The sequence below is a fragment of the Centropristis striata genome, chromosome 18, assembly GCF_030273125.1.
Source record: "Centropristis striata isolate RG_2023a ecotype Rhode Island chromosome 18, C.striata_1.0, whole genome shotgun sequence".
Classification (NCBI taxonomy): Eukaryota; Metazoa; Chordata; class Actinopteri; order Perciformes; family Serranidae; genus Centropristis; species Centropristis striata.
Genome location: NC_081534.1, coordinates 12,482,137 through 12,500,247, shown reverse-complemented (window position 1 = coordinate 12,500,247; position 18,111 = coordinate 12,482,137). Strand labels below are relative to the sequence as shown.

General features: G+C 39.4%; 1 protein-coding gene across 6 annotated transcripts in view; it reads left to right on the top strand.

Moving 5' to 3' along the window:
* The first annotated feature begins 184 nt into the window (after positions 1 to 184).
* snap91b (synaptosome associated protein 91b) overlaps positions 185 to 18,111 on the top strand; it is a 33,246-nt gene continuing 15,319 nt past the window's right edge. For 2 of the 6 annotated variants that reach the window (XM_059355790.1, XM_059355789.1), the window contains exons 1-12: positions 189 to 681; positions 798 to 1,074; positions 10,711 to 10,853; positions 12,662 to 12,737; positions 13,470 to 13,572; positions 13,857 to 13,950; positions 14,061 to 14,172; positions 14,269 to 14,375; positions 15,127 to 15,168; positions 15,667 to 15,740; positions 17,134 to 17,146; positions 17,241 to 17,365. In XM_059355790.1, the coding sequence (XP_059211773.1) occupies positions 945 to 1,074; positions 10,711 to 10,853; positions 12,662 to 12,737; positions 13,470 to 13,572; positions 13,857 to 13,950; positions 14,061 to 14,172; positions 14,269 to 14,375; positions 15,127 to 15,168; positions 15,667 to 15,740; positions 17,134 to 17,146; positions 17,241 to 17,365 (1,019 nt within the window). In that variant the 5' untranslated portion in view covers positions 189 to 681; positions 798 to 944. Of the gene's footprint in view, positions 682 to 797; positions 1,075 to 10,710; positions 10,854 to 12,661; positions 12,738 to 13,469; positions 13,573 to 13,856; positions 13,951 to 14,060; positions 14,173 to 14,268; positions 14,376 to 15,126; positions 15,169 to 15,666; positions 15,741 to 15,967; positions 16,444 to 17,133; positions 17,147 to 17,240; positions 17,366 to 18,111 lie in introns of those variants that run through there. The other 4 variants (XM_059355792.1, XM_059355791.1, XM_059355794.1 and 1 more) reach the window with 3 other exon arrangements.

Genomic DNA, 18,111 nt, shown 5'->3' with positions numbered 1-18,111 from the left:
AGTGACTCCCCTTTAAGACGAGACTTGGGATGCGACGCGTGTCATCCAACCCTGTCCAAGCACCCGCTGGGGGAGGAGAGTCTAGATGGACGTATAGATAGGCCAAATAAATAAACAAACGACAAGCAGGAGGGGGGGAAGGAGAAAAAGGAAATTCCCTTCTGTCTTTTCCTCTTCCCGAGCATCTTGCGCTGCGCAGTGTTGGCGACACCACCGGGGAGCGGTGCGCATTTCCGTCGATCTGTGGAGCGGTACACAGTATCTGAGCCGAAAACGGACTGATCGAAGAGGAAAGACCGCAATCTGACAACCGAGGAGGAAATTGCAGGTTCTTCTTTTATTTTGAAATCCTTTTTTAATGCATTGAAATTGAGGAAAGAGGCAAACCTGATGCCCCCTCCAGAACGGGATATCTGACCGACCCATGGAGTGTTGATTTACATTCCGTCATTTTCTAACAATATTTTATTGGACACTCAAAGGAGTCTCCCTTGCACCGCATTTTTATCGGCCTATTTAAAAAAAAAAAAAAAAACCAACACATAAATTGCTGCAGGGTGAGAAAATAGCTTTCATTGCCAGTTGAGTGTTACATAACCGAGTGGCATTAGCTGTCCAAGGTGCTGAACTGAACGGTCGGAGCCTATAACGGGACGAGCCGAAGGGAATTCACAACCTTGCGTAAGTCTACTCATGTCACCGCGCATATCATCAACGTGACCGCACGATTTGATGCGAAAATAACGTTTATGTAGCGCTTTGAGCTCATTTTGTGTGCTTTATTTCCGCCCACACAGAAGGTCACAGGCCTATCGTTTGGTGGAAGAGGAAAAAACACGGGATCCGCTCACTGGGAAGCAGCCGGGTTATATTCATACTATTTTCTTTTCATCGTCTCGTGGTGAAACACATTCCTGAGGTGGTCGACTGAACAGAGAGAGAAAATGTCGGGGCAAACGCTCACGGATCGCATCGCCGCTGCGCAATACCAGCTAACGGGATCAGATATGGCCCGGGCTGTCTGCAAAGCCACCACTCATGAAGTGATGGCGCCCAAGAAAAAGCACCTGGAGTGTAAGTGCACTTCTTCTTCCTCTTCTTCCTCTCCGTCTTCTTCTTCTTCTTCTCCTTCCCTATCCTGGCCTCGTAGGGCCATAGTTAACAGGCAGCACTATTCACTAACACCACATGCCACCACAGCATTATAATTCTGACCAGTCGTTTAGCTTAAATGGGTGTGGTGCCATAATGAATTGATGCAACCATGGTGATGACCCCTCTGCTGACCCTTTGTGTCAGCCTCCAGTAAAGATGATGGAAACCCAGAGAGAGAAAGGGAGAGTAGGGGGGAGAGAGGGAGGGAGAAAAGGTCATATTTTAAGGCAGCCTGACAAGTCATGCTCAGAACAAGAATATTTCATTTCCGTTCTCAGCAAAGCCACTTCCTTTAACTTAACATTCACACTTTATTGTAGCAGAACTGCTGAAGCCTGGATAATGAAGGGAGTGTAAGTGTTACACACACTAAATGAATGCTGAAAGAAACCTGTTTCATGCTGCCTCTCAGTGGGTTTAGGCAGGTATAGGGCCTTTAAGTCACTACAGAATATAATTATCAGACCTCACAGCTTTATTGACACGTCTCGAGATGACAGCAGGGGCCAACTTATGACAAATTATGATTAATCGCTGTCATCTACCACAAATAGTGAGTCAGACCGAAGCTTGGCGTGGCGCTGCATACAGATGGGTGGTCTGATTGGCTTTAGGTGTCTTTTTATGTCTGTGTGTGTGTGTGTGTGTGTGTGTGTGTGTGTGTGTGTGTGTGGTCGCTGGTCCTGTGTCTTGGTCTAGGACCTTATATCTTGTGATCCACTCCCCTGCTGAATAATTGAATAATCAGCCAATGACTGCCTTGCATTATTTACACAGCCAAAGGTGACAATGCTAATGCTAGCAATGCACAAGGGACCATTGCATTCCGCTGTCTCTATCTCTGCTGTGTTTGTTTTCTGTGTGTGTTCCTTCCACTGTGCAGATTTGGACTGTTTTGCAAACTGTGACTGATATGAGCAACGACCTCTTTCTCCAAACTACAGGAGACTGGTTCACCTCTTGATACCCCAACCTCACAGACACATGGAAATATGCTTATACTCTTTATGAGACGTACAGCAGGATGCAGTACACGCATATGGGTGTGTTGGTTCCATTCGTGAGGTTTTTAGTCTATGAGCTTGTGCTGTATCCATTTCTAGGGCAGTTCAACAAGCTTCTTGTATGTAGGCCACTGTGCTTTTCTTGCATGTGTGTCTTGGCTGGAGGAAATTCCTAACCTCAAAAAACTCCACGTTGATGAATTTTTTATGTCTTGATATCATTTAGGCTGAAAATACGAAAGTAAACATCAGTAAAGTGCAAGTAATAACCTCCTAAATAACATCTTTCAGTGTGTCTGATTTAGGGTATTTGGTCGTATTTCTTCCTTTGTCACGGTGACACAGTCAGTGACCCTTGGGGTGGCTGTGGGTGTGTTGTTGGTTGTGGTGGTGGTGGTGGTGCAGCACAGTTGCCATGGCAACAGATTGAGAGTGTCAAGGGATGACACTGTAATGACAGAGGGCGATTGTGAGACGGAAGTGCCCAAATGACAGGCCTGTCATCTCTAGAGTGCAGAGGTGATAATAACTGTATATTCCTTTTACTAAAACCAATACACCAAATGCATTTGTAATGGATTTTTAGGAGGACTAGGAGGCCATTACTATCTGTGTAAGCGATGAACAGCCTGAGGCGGTTGGTGTGTGTCATAGGTGCCTTTTGACTTGTGATTCAACTCCAAATAAAAGCTGCAAATGTAATATATGTGTGCAAGACTTTTGCCCATATGGAAAGCAAGCGTCTCATTTTACTTTTGCTTTGATGCCTGCATTTAATTTTAGCGCAGGTAATGAAACCCAGGTGTGAAATGGGTGTTATTTCTTGTGAATAGCTGTAAAGCACACTTCACATTTCACATGTGAATATAGACGCAGTCCATGGAGTGAAACGAGCACTGGAGGGCTTCTGTTACAAATTTCTCGGGAACATGTGGTCCGTGCAAGGTCAACTCAAAGAGTTCACTAAACACCAAAGACATTAGGTTAAAATCCATCTGAGGCCACGCTGAAAATACACTGGGTGTAGAAATAGAAGTTTTTTGAGGAGTGGAATCAATATACTGACCTCAACAGGAAGCTGATGATCACATCTACATGAGTGAATAGCTGTTAGATGTATGCAGTCTGTAGTATGGTGTGCATGTGTGAGTCACTTTTGTGTAAGCAGCGTGTTTTTCTGGATGTCTGGGCAAATTGTATCTAATTGCGGGGCTGTTGGTCTTAAAAGTATACCTTAAAAGTGTACCTTTTTTCGGGGTAAATGGCTCATATTTGCGTTCTTGCTAAGAGATGGAAAGACTGACCACGCTCATGTCTGTCTGGTACTTCAAATATAGCCGGCAGCCGGTTAGCCTAGCCTAGCATAATGACTGGAAACAGGGGAAACAGAGCCTGGCTGACTGAAGGTGACAAAATCCACCTACTAGCACTTGTAGCTAACTAATTAACACGTTGCATCTCAGCTATCTAATCCAGACAAAAACTGTAAAGACAAGCTGCTGTTTTGCAGTGAGTTCTGTGCCAGTTCCTGAAGTGTTGTCACTGTGAGGCTGGTTGGTGAATGTTGTTTCCTTACAAAGCCATGCTAGCTGTTGCCTCTGTTTCCAGGTGGGCATATGTTCCCAGGGTGCTGGGAATGTTCTTCATACAAATCATTTTGTGAGGGCTACTGTAGGTTTGCAGTTCAAATTGCAAAAAAAGGCGATTGACTTTTCAAATGCAGTTTATATGATAAAAATCAGTTTAGCGACTGTGGGGATATCAAAGTCAACAGAACTGTCTTGCACACAAATTTGAGGGTGTAGGTTTTAAAGAGTAATATCAGTATCTATGAGGTCTAGGTGGTTTATTTCAGCATATTGACCCAGGGAAACATACACTGAACATTTGATAGAAGGAAAAACATTGCTGAGAACATAAAACCCTTTGAAAGGTCTCCTTAATGTGTCTGGTGATGTTTCCAGTCTTAATGCTAAGTTAAGCTACCTAGCTGCTGACTGAGGCCTTATATTTCTGTCTTAAACCACCTCTAATGTTCTATATCATGCACAATTTTTACTGTTTGACATTTTATTCAGGTTGCACTGATGCTAAAGTTCTGGGATGATGCCAATGTTTGAAATAACAATTTGTCCAATAGCCAGTGTTGATATTTTTTGTTGTTATTTGTAACCTCTTTTGCACCAGAGAAACAAAGAAATGTTTATTTAAAAAAAAAAACACTTTAAGGTCCAAAAGGACTGTTTTGTCCAACACATAATTTAACCACTGCAAAACTGATGCAACACATCAGATAAACAGTGGATTCATCAAGGCAAATATCGGCCGATTTTGAAGTTCTGCCAATATATCAGTGCATCATAGTCTGAATTTTCCGCATAATATTTATGTTCTGTTCTCATAATGTTGGGATTGAGCTAACAGTCCAACAATGTGATTTGTCACATATTATTAAGGCAAATATTACCAGTTTTGTTTAGTGTTCAAAATCTTAACTTACCACTATAGAGTGTGGGCTACACAGTGGTGTAGTGGTTAGCGCTCTCGCCTCACAGCAAGAGGCTGTGTGGAGTTCGCGTGTTCTCCCTGTGTCAGCGTGGGTTCTCTCCGGGTACTCCGGCTTCGTCCTACAGTCCAAAAACATGCACTCATGTTTAATTGGTGACTCTAAGTTGCCCGTAGGTGTGAATGAGAGTCTGATTGTCTGTCTCTATGTGTCAGCCCTGTGATAGTCTGGAGACCTGTCCAGGGTGCACCCCGCCTCTCGCCCAATATCAGCTGAGATAGGCTCCAGCCCCCCGCGACCTGAGTGTGGATAAGCGGTTAACGATAATGGACTATATAGGGTCTGTTATATGTTGAGTAGTGAAGGAGTGAAAATTTACAGTAATTTTGGCCCCTCAGTGTGAAACCTTCTAAGAAATGCTGCCAGGGCGTGAATAGCTGACTGGAATAAGACTTTCAGTTCTGTTTAATTTTATCTAGATTCTACTACTACTACTATTACTATGGACTACTAATAGAGGGGTTTGCTGTGTAAACCATAAACAGCAATTAGAGTAGACATGGGCTGGAAAAAGACACATTTACACACGTGTCACACACAAACATACACTCACACAGCATGAGGCCTCAGTTCATTCTTAGAGCTCTCCTTTGGGCCGTGGATTACCGTCTACAGTCTTTATTTAGCTCAGCCAATCCTCATTACACACACACACTTGTATGTCAGCGTGCGTTTGTTTCAGGTAATCATACCACAATAAAAGGCATGGATTATATCCCATGTTATGGCCCTTTAGACATCACAAAACAGCTGTTATTACATACCTACATACGCAGTTATTATTGGGTATTATGAGCTGAAAGACTCCATGGATAGAGCTGTGCTAGTATGAATATTAACTTGTAGCTGTGCCAGTGACATGATAATGTTACATAATCGCATTTCAGCCATTGTGGGCCATGTCTCTGTGTGTCATTTGAAAAGAGCTGCAGTGAAGTGTAATTTCCAGTCATTTCACACAGAAGAAGTGAAGCTAAATGAAAGAGAAGGGGAAAAAATACAAATCAGAGGATGGAATAAAAAAGTGGGGCTCTTCAAGCTGATATTATCTGTTCCATTTTGTGCCAGGCAGATATTTAAATAAACCTGAATCATTATACTGACTGATGACAGAAAAGCTGATAATAGAGAGATGGTGTGAAACAGGTGGCGTCAAGACAGGTGTGTATGTATGTGTGCTGTAGGGGGGATGGGCGGTGAGGCAGCCCCCATAGAAAGAGCAGAAGCAGCGATTAGTAATAATCTGTTTACAACTACCCCCAACCACGCTAACCCCCTACCCCTCTGTCCACACTGATGTGACCTTGAGCAGCATTTCTTACACATCCATGTCCACATTAGTGCTTCTCAGCTGTTCTCTTGAGAGTCTTTCTCTTGCCCCTCTCGGGCCCATGCCCCTGCTGCTTTTGTGGTCTGCAGTATCTAACTACTCAAGGCAAGGCCAAGGCCTGTTCGATATTACAGTGTTCCACTCCTTCCATTATCTGAGGTGCCTGCCAATATTTGCTGCAATCCTCTCTGGCAGTCTGTATGGATACACTCAGTCCTGCCCTTGTTGCTCTGCCGTCAATGTCAGGGGGATTTGTAATGTTTAATATGTCAAGAACCTATAGTAGTGGGGCGGATTAGCTCAATATTTTACAACAATCGTTCACTTTGTGATAAAAGCATGAAATTTGGTAGATGTGTTGGTGAATATGTTTCGAACAAATCTGGATATTGGGCCACCTCAAAAGCGCCCCCTAGTGGCCGTGGCAGGCATTTGTTATACGAATAAATCAATGATGAATAAAAACTGTCCTTTTAATAATACCAACTGGTAATGAATTGTATATTGTTGGAAAGCCTGATTAGTCACCTTTACAACGAGGTACAGCTTGTAAGGATCGTGCATTCATGGAATGAGCAACGGGGCTAAACGTGTGGGTAGCACCCCCCAAAAATGTGCATCCCCTGTGTAGTGGGGCAGATTAGCTGAACAATTGTTCATTTTGTGATAAAAGCATCAAATTTGGTACACTCATTGCTGAATACATGTTTAATGAATCTGGATATTGGGCCATCGCAAAAAAAATTCTGATGGCTGTGGCGGCCATTTTCAAAAATGGCCATTTAAAAGCGGCCATTTTTAAAAATGGCCGCCGGTGGTTACTGGCGAGGAATGCTTTGCCTACCCTACAGCTGCTGTTTCATGTTTTCAGCACCACAAATATAATTTAGAGACATGTTAAAGTGACAAAAGCTTTATTACAGTCTAATAGAAAAGAACATTAACTTTGTATAACATTTTATTAGGTCTTGATATTCCCATTCACAGGCTACGGCCTCCTCTTTGGCTTGTATTCTTCTGTTGCTCCTTAAAAAGAAAAAATAATTTTCAATATTGTATGACCTGCAACAATAAAAACAAAACACATTTAGACAGAGAAAAAAATCATACATTTTAAAAATTCTACTAGGGTTACTTGTAGCAGGTTACTCTTTCTGGCAAAATCCTTGTACTGAGGTGTGTGACTTAGTCAGGCGGCTTAGCCAAATAAACGGGACACGCCGGACAAGAGCACCACATTTTTTCCACATACTCTCTATCATTATAGGTTTCAATTTTTAGTAGGAGCCACTTCATCAAGATTGCGGTGATGGCAGCCATATAAAGTCTATGAGAAATGCTATATCTTCCAAACCACTTAGAAGGTCAATCTTGGTGTCAAAATATACATTTTCTGGGTCCAGGAATCATTTAAAGCTATTGAGAATATCACTAGATGATTATTTGATCAAATAGATATGTTCATTTTCACTCAGACTGGGCAACTCGCTTCAAGTTGCAGCAGGGAATCCTGAGTTGAAACTGTTTGGAATCAATGTTCACGGGAGAGTGTGGATTAGCTGCCATGTACACTGCTCAAAAAATATCAAGGGAACGCTTTCATCTCATGTCAGATCTTGATCAACAAATTATTTACAGTGAGTCATCCAGTGATATTCTCAATAGCTTTAAATGATTCTTTGACCCAGAAAATGTATATTTTGACACCAAGATTGACCTTCTAAGTGGCTTGGAAGATATATTGGTTCTCATAGACTTATGGCTTATGGCTTATATGGCTGCCATCTCCGATCTGCAATCTTGATGAAGTGGCTCCTACCAAAAGGTGAAACCTTTGGTGATAGAGAGCATGTGGAAAAATTTTGGTGCTTTTGTCCGGCGTGTCCCTTTCTTCTCAAATCTGGTCCTAAGCTGCCTGACTAACTGTGATGGAGTTATAAAATACATTTAAAAAAAAGAAAAAAAGAACCACATGGGCAAAGGAGACATTACATATAGTGTGTGTGTGTGTGTGTGTGTGTGTGTGTGTGTGTGTGTGCAGAGAGGGATGTCCACATTCCACAGGACATAATTTAACAGTGTCTTATTAAGCTTTCACACCCAACAGCCACTGATACATGTTCCAAGCTAACTAGCTAGCTTAAGTACCTTGCTATCTTGCTAATTTGCTTTTCCGCCAAGGCCCATGATGATTGTTTTTCTCTTTAGCCTTTATGATGTTCATAGCATATTTTATTCATAATTATAACAGGTGAAATAAAATATTTAGACATACCTTGATGGACAGTCCACTGCACTGCTTGTCCCAGGAAGCAAATGCTAGCTAGCTCATTTGCTAGCTAGCTCGATGGCTAGCCCGATTGTGGTGGGGCAGGAAAAATAACTGAAAGAGTGTCTAACTGGATTTTTGTTAATTTAATATGTGTATTTACATTTTTTAATTTACGTTTGTATATTTAGTTTAAATTTTTTAAATATTTTAAGAAAAAATTTAAATATTTTTTGTAATTTTAACGAAGAAAATGACTGCTATGGCCACTAGGGGGCGAATTTGCGATGGCCTAACATACAGATTTGTTTGAAACACATCCACCAACACATCCACCAAATTGTGTGCTTCTATCACAAAATAAACAATTCTTGTGATTTATTGAGCTAATTCGCCCCACAGGGGATGCACATTTTTGGGGGGTGCTACCCACACGTTTAGCCCCGTTGCTCATTCCATGAATGCACGATCCTTACAAGCTGTACCTCGTTGTAAAGGTGACTAATCAGGCTTTCCAACAATATACAATTCATCACCAGTTGGTATTATTAAAAGGGCAGTTTTTATTCATCATTGATTTATTTGTATAACAAATGCCTGCCACGGCCACTAGGGGGCGCTTTTGAGGTGGCCCAATATCCAGATTTGTTTGAAACATATTCACCAACACATCTACCAAATTTCATGCTTTTATCACAAAGTGAACGATTGTTAAGCTAATCCGCCCCACTATAGAGGATATTGTTATTCTGTTCTTTTATTCTACCACAACTGTGCCCTAAACAACCGCAATACTGTACACCCCTTATTCATTTATGTCAGGTGTGTCGAACATGTTCAAGGCCTATATCGTAGCAAGGCATGATTGGCAGACAATCTGCAAGAAAAATATCATGATCCGTTTTTCAAAGTGTTACCTACTCTGCCTGACCAAATCCCCTCGCTCTCTTTTTATATTTGCATGACAGTCTTTGTGGCCATCTGTCTGCCTGTCTCTCTCTCTCTCTCTCTATCTGAAGAAACTCCCACATCAGACAAAGAATGAATAAAATGTGAGATTTTATGTTGATTATCTATTGAAATCATGATTGCAACATCATTTTTTAACAAATTATTGTTGAGTATTATAATAGTATAATAACTGATAACTGGACTTTATGATACTTTTTGCACCATTATATATATATATATATATATATATATGCATATTGTAACATATCATATTGTAACATTAAAGTGATGGCCACATGAATGCATCAATGATTTTAATCCAATAATCATTTTACTGTGTTTTTCAATGAAATTAGAATATATATATATATATATATGTGTGTGTGTGTATATATATATATATATGTGTATATATATATATATATATATATATATATATATATATATCCTTTATTTAACCAGGTAAAAGCCTCATTGAGATAAAAAAAAAAAAATCTATTGTTTAAGAGAGACCTGGCCAAGAAAACAGCATAAAAAAGAGACAAGTTACAACATTAAACACAGTTATCGTACACAATTAAATACAAATACAGCTATCACAACAACACTGAGTGAGCCTCAGTAGCCAACTTATATGGAACAGTCACACTGATCAAGGGAAGCAATTTCTTTGTCCTTTAAAATAATTTCAAATTCCCTGATTGTGGAGTTATATGAATTACTTTATATACTGCTGGGTAGCTTAACCTATATTAATCCAACATGATTTATTATTCAATTTATATTTTGCAAACAAGTAGTAAAAAAAAAGGACAATATTTGCCTCCAAAATGCAGTGGACAAGAAGTAAAGTATCAGAAAATAGAAATACTCAAGTAAAGAACAAGTAACTCAGAATTGTAAATGAGTACTTGAGTAAATGTACTTGTACTTGCTTGTTTGACCCACAGAAGGAGATACAGAACATTTATTTGTACTTGAGAGGCTGAAGAGAGAAATGAGATGTTTCACACTTTATGCAGCAGTCGGGACACTTAGTGTTGGACACCTCTCTGTCTGTCTGAGTATCTGAACTGGCATCGGGAAGGAGAGCTGACTCAGCATTATTCTGTCTTTCTGCATAGTCAGCCTGCATGTGTGTGTGTGTGTTTGAGAGAGAGAGGGCCTGGGCACCAACTTCATTTTGTATGTACATCAGGTCTTCCTCCTGGCTTAATATTCTCATGGGTGTCTCGGGCAGCTCTGCAGCGAACACTTAGCCTGCCCACTTAATCAAAGTTTAATCAGAGCTGCTCAAATTAGGGAGGCATTTATCTGAGACTAAACTAACCATACCTCTCCTCTTACATACCACTTCTTATGAAATGTCAGCACACCTGCAAATTTCACATGATATTAATGATGATAATGGGTTTTTTTGTGGTTTGTTTTGCAGACCTGGTGTCAGCCACCAACACCACCAACGTGAACATCCCTCAGATGGCTGACACACTGTTTGAGCGCGCCACCAATGCCAGCTGGGTGGTCGTCTTCAAGGCGCTTGTCACCACTCATCACATGTGTGTCCACGGCAACGAGGTTGGTGGGTGAGACCCAAGCAGACCAATCATATCTGGTACAATTCTGTTTAGAATCAGAATCAGAATCAGAAATACTTCATTAATCCCTGGAGGGAAATTGCTTTGTATGTAAATATGGAGCTAATAAAAATAGAAGATTATATGTCTCCTTAAACACCTTTCCTTTCCATCGTTTCTGGTAAAAAAAACTTCCAATAAATGTAGATAATTTCAACGAACGTCTGCTGTATAAGAATGAAATAGAAAGTAATTCTGTAACAAATAAAGGTAACATTTTTTTAAAGCACTCTACACTAAATATAAAACAATATAAATACAAATGCACTTACTTTAATAAATGACTAGTTACAAAGAATCAAAGAAATAGCTAAAAACAAAAGCGAAAAGTTCGAAAATAACGAACAGGAGCAACGATAACACGCTGCTTGCAGGTCACGCATGCACACTATTACTAAATGGATTTGTTAAATTGTCACGCAGTCCAAATGTATAGTAAATGCTTTGTTAATTAACTTGTGAGGTTACCTTTGGAGAGCTGAAATTGGTCTTCTGGGTGCTTTGAGAGTTGTCTGTGCTGCTGAGAGGAGCCAGACAAATACAGGCCTTGACCACAATTCCTCAAAGTAATGAAATGAGCCCTGTGGGTTTAGTGTGGGTGCAGTCATCCATGCAGTTAGATCTGTAAATGCTGCTATGTGATAGAGTAAAATATAATTTAAAAAGTACAAGAAAAGGCTACTTACAGGCATTAAAGTGTTTTTGTTGTCGTGTTAAAATGTGACCTTCACAGACCCACCATAGACTAATATTTGTCTTTTTTTTAGGGGGGCAGGGGATATTTAAGGGGTGATAGCAGGTCAACAGTGATGCCACATTAAAGTGGTGTATATCATCTGAAGATTATTTTGAGATGCAGCTCAGATCTTTTTAAGTGTCGAAAGTGTAGAATGTATAAGGGCTTAGAACATCATGATATGAGTATTAAACCATTATCTAGCTCAATTATGTCTCAAAAATTGTTGCTGTAATTTTTGGGTTGATACCATTTGTTACTAGCCTGTTGAGACCATCCTATCATGTGAACTCCACAATTCTTACTACAACAAGAACTATTTTTGGACACTAGAGCATTGATAAAAATGGTTTAAAAAATATATATATATTTTTTTAATAAAGTCCTCCAAAATAGTGTATTAAGACACCAAGACCTTGAGGAACACCAAAGAAAAAAGCATGCTGTGATTTGGTATCAAACCAAAAAAGGATTTTAAAAATGCTCTTACAATGAAATGGCTACTACAGGGACAAAGATCATCAAACCTGAATATATATATATACTATATTATATCATATATAATATGAGTATATTTTGGCTCCAATTTCAGCTTTCCAGCAATACCCAATTTCTGCAATTCTAAGACTGTTTAGGGACCTCAGTATGCAGAAATATTCATGCGATAAGCATAAAGTGGGCACGCCTGTAAAAGGGAGACTCGTTGATACCTATGACCCCATTTTTAATCAGATATGTTGAGGTCAGAGTGTCAAGAGACCCTCAGTTTTTCCCTCACCAAAATGTAGTCCAACTTTGGAGTTAGCTAGCGTGATAGTACCAATTGATGTCTTAGGTTGCCTAGCTTCATATTATGCCAATATCTTTACCCAAACTTTAAAAGTAAGCCTGCTAAAAGATAATATTGGCTATGACTATGAACTGGCTGCAGGTCTCAGAGGGTTAACTTAATTTCCTTCCTCTATTGCCCTTGATAGGTGTAATGTTTATTGTGTTCTCTTCATCTTCCTCAGAGGTTCATTCAGTACTTGGCTTCCAGGACCTCCCTGTTCAACCTCAGCAATTTTATCGACAAAACTGGCTCTCACGGTAAGAACAATATCACAGTATCTGGAAAAAAAGAAACAGGAAGAGAAAAATACAAAGAAGCCATCTGGCAAATATATAGGAAAGACTGGGCTTGATCACACACACACGTAACTGAACACACACACACACTCACACATGCATGCAAACAGCTGCTGGGATTTCTGTCTCGAATATCTAATGTTACATGTAGAATTACCTTCTTTTATACATACATTTGATTACTATGTTTTTTACAGTCTAAGTCAACACAGCTGTACTGAGGTGCTCTGGATCTTTTTGCTGTTTTTCTTTGACAATTGTATGTGAAAAAAAATCAATTTAGATGTGCTAAAGAAAATAATAAAAAGGCCTGGTTTATCCAAAAAAATAACCATTTGTGGTTGAAATGTTGTGCAAGACAGTGCGTTCGTCTATTTCTCCAAACCTACAAGAATTGATCAATAATAGTTAATTAAAAATTAATTTTGGATACATGGCATTAGGTTGTAGCTCAGTTTATTGTTTTTTTGTAATGGGTTTTTAAAGGAACAGATTTGTTGAATGGGATTTTTTTTTTGGTGTCCTTCGTTGGTGCATGCAGTAGTGGGCAGTAGTTTTTCAAACAGACAAACAAACAGCCGAAAACATGACCTTCTTGTTGGAGGTTAAAATAAGCACCAATTGATATGCTGAGTATCTGAAAAGTAAATAGAAAATATAATGAATCCTGCTTTCTATACATCTTTTGTTTAGGCTATGACATGTCTACATTCATCAGACGGTATGGACGATACCTGAACGAGAAAGCCTTCGCCTACCGCCAGATGGCTTTTGATTTCACCAGAGTCAAGAAGGGGTACGTCAAACAAAATTTTGCTACATCAAACCTTTACTTTCTACCATCTAGACAGGTTTTAACTTGTGCTTCATCCAATGACAGTTCCTACGCATATATACGATCTAACGCTGTGCTAGCACCACACGACAACTCTCCTCCTTAAAGAATTGTCACTAGCACTTATGCTGCACTAATGGCTCTTATTGCACTATACCTTGATTGTTCCCCTTTTTTCCTTTAAGTCGCTGTGGATAAAATCGTCTGCTAAATAACTAAACGTAAATGTAAATTTTGTATTTCAGTGCTGATGGCGTGATGAGGACCATGACCACTGAGAAGCTGTTGAAAGGCATGCCTGTTCTGCAGACTCAGATTGACACACTCCTTGAGTTTGATGTGAGTCAGACTTTTGCTTGATATCTTATTTTACTGTACCTTAAAAGGATCACACGACAGTTCTTCCAGGGCTTAACATCATCTCTCAACTGTTCCCTTCCTTCTCTCAGGTTCATCCCAAGGAGCTGAACAATGGCATCATTAATGCTGCATTCCTGCTTCTCTTCAAGGATCTGGTCAAACTGTTTGCATCCTACAATGATGGAATCATCAACTTATTAGGTTGATATTAAGAGTATTTTTCACTTGGCATCTCAAAGATGGAAACATGGATAACGATGGTTCTGAATTTGCAAATCTCTTGTTTCCTGTACATAGAGAAATACTTCAAGATGAAGAAGAGTGACTGTAAGGAGGCCTTGGAGATCTACAAGAGGTTCCTGACTAGGGTGACGAAAATTGGGGAATTCATGAAGCTGGCTGAGGTAAGGACCAACCACCAGTCCATAATCCCACCTTCATAATGATATATATATGTCATGACCAAAGACTCTATGAAAGAAGTGGACATAGCCTTCGAGTCTGAAAAGTGAAGCAAATGCAGAGGTGCCTTAAACCTACAATCTTTCTAATGGCCTCCATAGGTAGAAAAAAAATAAATAAATCAGATTGTATAGAAGTCTATGAGAAAACCACCCTACTTCTAACTTAATTTCTAACCTCAGTAAACATTTCCTTACTAAGTTTATGGTCTCAATCACAAGTTTAATTCTTCTTCAACGCAGCATGCTGTTAATTTTGTAAAGTATGGTCCCATTTAGAGTAAAATAGACAACAAAGCTTTAGGACACAGCTACGTTGTGATTGGCAGCAATGTGTCAATCAAGATAGAGGCGTAGCAATGTGTATCCATGGCTCTGTGTACATTTAAGTAACTGTGAACTTCTTTTTTTGGTTTATCTTAAATAATGGAAGCTAACTCAATGCTCCCAGCTAACGTAGCCAGTCAGATTGCCGGTAAGCATAGTGTCTTTGGGTTCCCAGTCCGATCCACCATCTTGTCTAAATATGGTCACTTCCAGCTTAGAAAACCAAGATAGTGATGGCCACAGTGCAAACTTGAGGCTTCAAAAAGTTATGACGGCTACGTCCACCACTTTTATTTGGTCCATGGTCATGACAAAACAGTTTGAGCTCTGTGCAGTGTGTTAATGCTGACTTTTTTGTCTTCGACAGACAGTTGGAGTTGACAAAAATGACATTCCTGACATCAACTACGTAAGTTAAAAAAGATCACAAATTTGTTTGTTTCTTCCTGGAAAGATTTTCAACCAAGAATGCAATGCACATGAATACCACTGTCTCACTTCACACACACACACACACACACACACACACACACACACACACACACACACACACACACAGACACACCCACGACTCAACCACCATAATCTCCCCACCCCAGTGTCTCCACCCGGGGGTAGTAGTGGATCTAGCAGACTCAGATGATGAAGACTGTCCTTTTACACCTCTCGAGGACCCGGTAACCACAGAAACACAGGGTGCCCTGGCTGAGTGCCTGTTTACAGGATGAAGTGTCGGCATGTTGATCCTAATTGAATTTCAGACACACAAATCGTGTGTATTGTGTGTGTGTTTATACATGCATGTAGGTTTGCAGTGAGATTTTCCAAAGCCCAGCCTGACATGGCAAAGTAGGAGATGAGTGGAGATGATTATTAATTCATTGCTTCCCTTTTGATTTTTGGTCAGGCTCCAAGCAGTATCCTGGAGAGTCTGGAAACACACATGAACGGCCTGGAGGATGTGAAGGGAGGAAAGAAGGGGTAAGACATGTCTCTCTGTGCCTTTTATTCTTAGTGAGCTACTCAAGAAGGAGGATCACATCACAACAAAAGAAGAATGAAGATCTGAGAAACACCCTCTTTGTTATTCATAAAAAGTTTTTTTAAGAACAAGAGCATTGTTGGGCCTGAACAAGTGCTACATTTCTATAATTTCCTTTAACCCTTCCTCTCTTTTATCCCCCTTTATGTTCATTTGGAATCACCAGTGAAGGGTGAGCATATCTGTATGTTTTGTTTGGAGCTTACTAACTTCTTAGAAAACTGTGTAGATTAATTTTTACTGTCATTTCCCCTACCATCAGGAAAACTCACTCATTATTCACATGTGAATTACAGTATGTAGGTGTTCACCATGTGAATAGAAACATTACTACACCACAGAGTGCCGAATGCAAAGATTTGGTTACAGTTTTCTAGCTGATATATGTTGAATGTTTAGCCCACTTTCCACGTATTTAGCTATTCTTTTTAAATTTAGATTGAACATTTAGATGTAGATTTAACTCTTAAAGATTTAATATGTACAAATAAATTTAACATTTAGGTTAAGATTTTACATTAATGTTTAGATTTAATATTTAGACTTACATTTTTTTTTTTTGGACCCCAGGAAGACTAGCTCGTCCCACTTTGGTGACAGCTAATGGGGATCCTTTTAACAATAAACAATTAACATTTACAATTAAGTTTAACATTTACATTTATATTTTAGATTTATAATAGTATCTATATTTAATTATAAATAATAATATTTCGATTTCGATGTAACATTTGAATTTAGATTCAATATTGATATTTAGATTAAATTATTATTTTTTTACATTTAAACTGTTAATAATTGCTTATAACATGTTGTTTAACGTGAATTTCTGTATCATAAGTAAGGAAAATTAGCTAAACGTGAGGAAAGTGAGCTTATTATTCAAAATATTCAGAACATTGTATCAGAATTTTTACATTCAGCGCCACATACACAGCTAACTAGTTCTACGTGTGGAAATGTGTGTATTGATGTGATTACATGTGAGAAACACGTTTAATAATAAACAGTAAGTCTCCTCAGGTGTTTTATCACATCAGTGTGCAATGTGAATCAATATATGAAGGGTTTTTTTCCAAAGTTAAATTGATTATTAGCAAGATTTTAAATGTTACTTGACAAAATTAGAGGATTTTAAACTATTGGATAAACAGTGTATGGCTTTGGAAATTACCTCTTTATATGATCACATATGATGCAATCTGTCTTGCATATTTGTTCTTGAGCGATTTTTTACCTTTAAAAATCAAATAACCTTCAGGCTGTGCCCGGGAGAGCTGTCTATTTCAAGCAAAAGCACTAACAAGTCCTTCCACTCTTTCATGCTTTCAGGTCTCCAACAAAGGTGAGATGAATCATTCAAAACAGTCTGTATCTTTTTTTAAGCTCTTCCAGTCTGACACACCACTAAAAAATGGGGTTCTCTGTCTGTCTTTCAGGGATCTCCAACAAACAACGTGTCTCCAACATCAACTCCAGCCAAATCTTCAAACGCTGTTCCCACACTGCAGCCCCCTCCTGGGGAGAGTGCTGCTGCCGCGGCTGCTGCTGAGCCAGCTGAAGAGTAAGTGCCTGTAAACTCTGTGACCTCCTCTCTCTTGTCTGCCTCTCCCTTTCTATTATTCTGAACAGTTGGCATTAAAATAGTCCTTGCTACCTTTGAAAACCCTGCTTAAGAGCACATTTTGCAACCATTATTTGGACTTTTTGCTGATAATGTTTTGATATTTGATAAACTCTTTCTAGATATATCAATCTTATTTTTTAGTCATGCTACCATTGTGGCTCTAGGGGAGCATGTTGGTTGGTTGTTCAACCACTTTGGTCTAGACAGAAATATCTCAACAACTATTAGATGGATTGCATTAATGGTCCCCTGAGAATATATCCTATTACTTTGGTGATCCCCTCGCTTTTTCTTGAGCACCACAAGGACAACATTTTTCTTTTTGAGTGAAATAGCTTGACGACGGTCGGATTGATTGCTGATAAATTTGTTACAGTAATTAATAGCCATTCGCTTCAGCCCCAGCTCTAGTTCACGTTAAGTGCGTTGTGGACTTTTTTAATTTTACACGTTTTAAGTACAGCCTCACTGAATGGCGGTAGACTTTTAGTTTTGTTTGTGGCTATCACTGATAACAATAATGTACACTTACTCCTGTAACAAGCAGAAGTGGGACCGAGTCATTGTGTTGGACCCCAGGAAGACTAGCTCGTCCCACTTTGGTGACAGCTAATGGGGATCCTTTTAACAATAAACAATAAACAATTAACATTTACAATTAAATGCAACATTTACATTTATAT